Source organism: Pleurodeles waltl, chromosome 7, assembly GCF_031143425.1.
Source record: "Pleurodeles waltl isolate 20211129_DDA chromosome 7, aPleWal1.hap1.20221129, whole genome shotgun sequence".
Lineage (NCBI taxonomy): Eukaryota > Metazoa > Chordata > Amphibia > Caudata > Salamandridae > Pleurodeles > Pleurodeles waltl.
In genome coordinates this window covers 1251814561-1251821751 of record NC_090446.1, presented here as the reverse complement: position 1 = coordinate 1251821751, position 7191 = coordinate 1251814561, and the positions used below count along the sequence as shown (strand labels likewise).

Here is a 7191-nt window from a genome sequence, read left to right as displayed (position 1 = left end):
CTCCACAACACTATCCAGTGAAATATTTCCTAATTATTCCTATCTACTTTGGTCTCTGTGCCTACCTCCTTTTGCAGCTCCTTAACTTTGCTTTCCTGTAAACATTCTCATACTCTCTAGTTTTAATCCCTCCCCCCATTCAGATGAGGTATTCTCCCTTTGTCAGGGTCAAGTAAACTGTTTTCCTCCTGCTTTGACTGGAGCAAGTGTAAGAGTTTAAGAGGGCCCTTTCCTCATTTGGACATCTGCATGTCAAAAGAGGTAGGGTGAATACTGTCCTTTCTCCAAATTACAAATGTCAATTCAATTCAAGAAAGTTTTATTCCGTAATAATAAAAAAATAAAAACATACATCAAAGCAAACACATAGAAAGATTAAAACCGTACAATAATTAAAATTGATAAAATGCATTAAATGACCAACAATTCGTACAGTACTTAGGGATGTTGTTCTAGTGTGTAACAGGCACAGTCTTTCAGAGTGCAGTCCTTTGGGTTGCAGACCAGGCCCTCTTCTATTGGTGATTTCAGGCAGGAGACCTGAGTTGCAATGCAGCTGTTAGATATTTATTCAATCATTTTGGGGGACAAACAGTGGGACACACCTGTCTAATGAGATGCAGGGGGTCGCCCAAAAGCATGAAAACTTCCTCCAAAGTGTGGCACTTTGTTGTCCCACAAAGCACTGCATCTTAAAATCAAAGATGGACGATTTCTTTCCAGAAAAGCAAGACCTGGCTAGACCAACCTACTGGTGTGGCTAATTTCCATAAACACTCCCCCTTAGACCATCTGCGAATTCAATTCCTGGGCCTGTTATCTGTCTGTGGGGTACAGAGTGAGAGGGTAAACCTGACTTACACTACTTTCTGTCCTGTTCTCTTTGAATCCCAGTTTGGTTTACCCAGCCCCCTTCCAGGCGTGGCCTCTGCAGCTGCAGAACTCCCCATCAGATAACCTCTGATCAGTGCAGGCCACTTACAACCTTATCAAAGCAGCATGGCTAATCATGTTAAGGCTGATCTATCAAAAGAGGCCACTATCATGCTGGATTTGGGCTTATAGAAAAGAAATGCCTATAGCTTCTTTTATGTATTAGTTATGATAAGCTTAACAGTGGCAAGTTGCTGGACTTTTCATTACCAGTCATTTGAGTCTTTTCATGACACATTTAGCTCCTTCCTAGCAATATTTATTCTTAGACGAAATATTCCCAAAATATCTGATGGAGCTATGTATCTACAATGGGAAAAATGAAATGGGTAATTTTTCCCTCACCAAGGCACATAAATCAACTTTTATAATGTCCTTTCTTATAGGTACATGGCACCCCACCTCTGAGGCGCCTAGGGGAGACCTTAGCAGTGACATATATGTAATAAAATATGTTTAAAAAAAGGTAGATTAACACTTTGGAAGTACCTTCAACTCCAAAGTCAACTTTGCACACATTTCACTTTTTAAAGACAGTCTGCATAGGAGGGCTCCCTTTAAAAATGACAGCAGGCAACACAGCAGTGCACACTCAAGTGCAAAAAAACTACTGACCTCTATACCTCACTGCCCTAGGTAGTTTGAGTCCTCCTTGCCCTATTATATACTAGTGTCTTATAGGAGTCTGTAATTGACAATTGTAATTGTACCACATTACCATATACCTTTTGATCAGAACACTGACTCTGGGGCTGGTTAGCAGAGTCAAGGGCATAGTTAGTGTCAGTTCTCACCAGTATCAGTCTGATAAATTGGGGTGAACAAGCTAAAAAGCTGACAACACCCCAGTAGAACAGGTGACAAGCTCCTGTGAGCATTTAGAAGAAAAACGTAAGATGCTCAGAAGAAACCTGTGACCGTTGTAACCATTTTCCCTGGCTGGTAGGTTTCAAACCTCCTCTAGGCCCTCCAAATTTCTGTTTTCGATTCTGACACTTCTAAGGAAGATACAATTAGGTTTATGGTCACTATAGGGGCCGCAATCTATGGTAGCCTCCAAAATTTGAGAATAAATGAGATGCGAGACAGCAATAATGACTATGAATAAAGTGCACCCTCTACCTGTGAAGGTCGGGACCATCTCAACCCTAGCAGAGTATACAGTTTTATTCAAGGTAAAGACAAAGTCATAATTGCTAAGAATGAAAATCAACAAATTTGCTTTGTAGATGGTGGTCAAAATGCAAGCCTTAGGTGAAAAACAGTGACTAGGTTTACAAGGCAGAAGACGGGGATCCACACACAGATGGCAATTAAAATCACCTACCAATATAAAGGCTGTTCTCCCCCATCCGGCACCCTCAAAGGAGCAGTGGAAAGAATCCACAATGTATTTATTACTAAAGTCCTGCGAGGAATTCTTGGCATTATAAAAGTTTAACAACTGGGTAGCAGGGGCCCCTGCAAAAAAGTAGCAAAGCTTAGGGGTCCCAGTATCAAGGATCTCCACAGTACCCTCAAATACTAGAGAAATACAAATGATCAACCCCCTCCCCTCCCATCAGGCAACCTTTTCAGGACTCCCTAGGTGGTGTGGAATAGGAGTTAAAATCCTGAAAATGACAACTAGCTATGTCCCACGTATGCTGTAGACATATTACTGCAAACTGTTTCACATACTCCACCCAGTCTGGATCAATAACTTTAGCACCAAGTCCAGTTATTTGCCAACTAATAAGATTAAATGTATTCATAATCTGATGAGTGCTAGCACTCTCAGAAGAAATATATTGCCCAGTGGGGGTATTTGGGCTGGGTTGGACTGGGTCTGTCAATCACAGGAGTCCAGAGATCTAGGAGGCAAAAATCGATTTTAGGTTTCCAACGTGAAAGGGACCTCTTGACCTGTATTCCTACTCATGGGGTGCAGGGAGGATACTAGACCCATATTATAGGGGTCTAAATTTGACCTATAAAAGTACCTCAATGGCAATGTACAAATGGATGATTTTGCAAACTGATTGATGGAGTCAAGAACACATGCTCCAATGTCAGTTAAAGATCACATAGTTGCCCAAAAAAGGTTTTGGCCTACTTCTAATCCAGTGCACTCACCTGACCATATTCATCCAAGAACCAGGATGCATTCCCAGAACTGTGTGAGCCCCCACCAAGTGAACCACTTTATTTTTGAGTTGCATTAAACTTTCGCCTGGTTCGCAATTGAGGGGGGACATTCCCCAGTATCACAAAATAGGGGGTCGCCTCCCCTTGGGGGTGGAATAATATTGGCCTTACGCAAATTAGTCCCATCATGAACATTACTTAGGTTACCCTGAGGTGAAACAGGGTCTGGGGTCACCTGGGGTAGAGGCTAGAGACCTCTGTCATTCATGCAGTTTGTAGGCGAGGCTTGCCTGCCTTGTTAATGGAAAACAATTGCTCACCATATACTATGGCTAAATCAGAATCAGCGTCGGGTCTTAGGGGTGCTTGAGTAGATACAGAGTCCCTGGAAGGGGCAGGGCTGCACAACCTCATAGAATGCTCCACTCACTGTTCTGACAGAGGGAGCGGAGATTTGGGCAAAGCAACTCATGCTTGATCTTTGATCAGCTGCTCGACCTGCTCCAGGTGTAAGGCAGGCTCCAAGAGTAAAATTCATCCAATGTGCTTTGTAAACTACAAAATTCCCTAGCCTGGTCTATACCATTAGACAGCTGTCAACATAAGTTAGTCAAAGGTGAATTGCACTATCTAGGACCAGTCTTCCTCTTTCTCACAGGGGCCTGTGGAGCTGATTCAGGAGAAGGTGGTGAATGATTAAGAATGGCAGTAATATGACTGGAGCTGTTCTTACAGGTTTCACAAAGTGCGTCCTGATTCACAAGAGATGCCAAGACAGTTAAACCAGAGTCAGAGTTGATAGTATCTTTAGGGCTTACGTTACAAGTGCTCCCTCGAGCATGAGCCTGGGAGGCCTATTCTTCCTCTATATTGATAATCTTCTCCATGAGAACACCCACAGCAGAAGAGAGGTGAATTAAAATGGAGAACTTACCCTGCATCATCCTGGGAACCGTTCCTTCCTTATCCGAGGGAGCCTTCTTACTGGGGTTAATTTTTCATTTTTCCATACTTGCAGCGAGGGCAACCAGGGAGCAAGGGGGGCAAAAGTTAGAGGGTGGCCCGGTTTGGTCTCAACTGGCCATGGATAGGTGCAGACGGGCCCGCTTTTGGCGTTGCCTTCGCCCAGGCTGATGTCCCAGCCTGTCTTGATTGCATCTCATGCCTCAGGATGCCCTCAAAACTTATATTGTGATGGTGTAGCAGTCCCGCCTCTTCAGCACAGTTCACCGACAGGATGCCTGGGACATGTAGTCCCTCCTTGCAGCATCAACTCTTCTCGCCCACCTGCAACTATTCCTGTTTTTTTGTAGGTGGCGAATTCCTGTAATAACACTCAGGCATTTATGGGCCCAAAACCAAGGCTGCTGTCCTCTAAGGAATAGGACCAGTAACTCCAAGTAGGCGAGATGATTACTGATTGTAAGCCAGGTTTGGCATAAGCACCACAAAGTACATTCTGCTGAAGTTACTTGTACACTAAACGTAATAAAAAACTACTTTCAACAGGAAATATATTTTTACTATTTCAGAATTAGTGAAGCATCACTTTGAATATTTTTTCTTGAACTTTCCCAGATGGAGACATAATTTAAGGGATTTCTTTATACCAAGACCACTTCATGGAGAATGTAGCTTGACCTACAAAGTGAAAATAGCTTTTGAATATTTAGTCACTGGGAAGGCACATGTGACGTTTTTGTACATTAAGCATCCAGGCCTCTGTGCTTTCGAGGTACACTGTAGCGGTCAATTACCAAAGAATCAAATAGTTTTTCTACCTTACCAAGGCACTTTCTCTTGTCTCTGCAGCTGTAGGGCAGCCTAGCTGAAGCACAATGGTTCTTTTTTGAGCCATATATTTTTGTGTGCTATGTGGGTGGTGTAAAAATGCACTACAGTCCACATATTACATGTAGGCTCCAGGTTGTTGGTGCAACTTCTGCGCCAACTAACAAAGGGCTAATTGAGAAGTTAAGTAACCCAACGACGCAAAACCCATGTACCTTACCAGAGGACAAACACTGACACTGAATAGCCGTGTCACAGAGAAAAAGCCATAACACCAGTAAGAATACAATCATTTAAATGATGACAAATCTAGGCTGAGCGCACAGAAAATGTAACTATGTTACATTATATATTTATGTGTGTTTCAAGTGCTTTGTAACAAAATATCAAAACTGCAATGGTCCTGAAACTACAGAGTTGCCATGTAGCCTGGTAGATAGAAAACCTTTATGCGCAGCATATAATGATGAGAGCACTCATGTTATAGTTAGGAAATACGCTAAACGTGAAGAACTGTGTGTGCAGCAATTAGTTTGCTCTACTTTGACAATGATGGAAGTATATAGGTAAGTGTGAAGTCGTGCCACGGGTATGCACTTTCTATTTCTTCTTGGCCTTATTTCTGGTCTTGGCCTTATTTCGGCCCTTCTTGGCTTCATGACTTTACAATCGTTTTTCATGTTTGGCTAATAATACCACAGATGTACTGGGCAATGCAAAACTTAAACCGCAATGAAATGTACTCCAACATCATCGTGCAATTCTCTTTACCATCAACTGTACGGCTTTCCAACCCACCCATGGTAGCAACAGTCAACTTTTCTTAAACAAAGTATATTTCTTAAACAAAGTATATAAAAATGTGGGTGTCTACAGCCACATCCAAACCAAAAATAGCAGCAAAAACAATGAGCCATGAAATTTCCTTCACATTTATTAACCTTTACACTTGTGTATACACTACAAGATTTACAGTATAAACACAAAGAAGTTCATATTATATGCACTTCTTCTGTTTCTGAAGCATCTCATTCTTCAGCTTTCTGGAATGAAAAAAAAATTGCGATATTTAAGGTCAGTAAGCAAACATTTCAACAAAGAACACCCATGTTAAGAGACAAATAATTCAATTAATAGGTAAAAATGCTTTTTAGAAAGCAGTTCTTCCATTTTGTAAACAGAAGGTAGTAAAGGATGTGCTAAATGACAACTCAATTATCACTGTTAATATACGTCATTCTGTTCCCTGCCTGACACCCCAAGTTCTATTGCATGTGTTCTGTCTGGTTTGTATTTATTATAGTAGCAGCATATGCGGACATGGAATCAAAGTACTATATTATACTAAGACTAGACAGAAAAAGTTTGATATCCTTGATCCCAGGCTTTCTGCAAAATAATCCTGTGCTCCCGGTGCTGGCACTGCCAGTGTAGATATGGTTCCTAAAACATCCTGTATGGATTTCTAGGTGCATGCAACCCAGTTGAAAGAAAGAGTAGATGTTCTCGTGCAAGTCCTCCTGGCTACATTTACTTTTTTCCTCTAATTTAAGGGAAAACCAAAAACCCAGCTCTTACCTTGCCAATGTCGCGGCTCTTCACTCTCAGTTTGTTGACCTGAGACTCTGCGATGTCCGCGCGCTCTGAAGCCTCCTCCAACTCATGCTGAGTCTTTCTGAATCTAGACATGTGGGTGTTTGCCTGTTCCTCCTGAAAGAAGATATTGTTCTCTTAATACCTAATTCCTAGCTCTGAATGTTTCGGTGTCACCATGTATGACTTCCCATTTACTCACTTATCCCATCCTTCACATCTAAACAATATTGTGTGTAACAAAGAAATTATCTTAACACCTCAGGAGGCGTGAACGTACTTGCATGACTGATCTCATATTAACATACATGGTAACACATCCACCCATACATGTGTTCATATATCTTCACTAGTTTCCTTTATCTTAACTGATCAGACACCACACACTTCTTAGAGCCTAAAATTGTGCCTTGAAACTGTTCCTTCGCATCTCCGTACAACATATTAATTTCAATTCTACTGTATGCCTCCAAATCACATTAAGCATACAGTTTATATGTGTAAGGTCAACGTGGATGGGCGTAAGTTCTCCTGTAAGACAGTTGGTGCCAAAGCGTCCCGGACTCTGCTGTTTTCATTCCTATCTCAGTCTTTATCCAGAATTGAAACACCAACGTGTTGGGCAAGATGTTATTAGGCTTAATTGAGGTTCAACCTTATTTTTTCCTACAACTCACCTCAGATATATATTTTTTTTTTAACCCAGTGTTCTAGAAAGACTTGTTAGTGTATTATCACGGCTCCCTT

General features: G+C 41.6%; 1 protein-coding gene across 1 annotated transcript in view; it reads right to left on the bottom strand.

The window, feature by feature from the left end:
• Positions 1–5767: 5767 nt before the first annotated feature.
• LOC138246135 (myosin-1B-like) overlaps positions 5768–7191 on the bottom strand; it is a 36280-nt gene continuing 34856 nt past the window's right edge. The window contains exons 40-41 of the mRNA XM_069200406.1: positions 6430–6561; positions 5768–5894 (exon numbers count right to left, since the gene is read on the bottom strand). Coding sequence (XP_069056507.1) covers positions 5880–5894; positions 6430–6561 — 147 coding nt within the window. The 3' untranslated portion in view covers positions 5768–5879. The remainder of the gene's footprint in view (positions 5895–6429; positions 6562–7191) is intronic.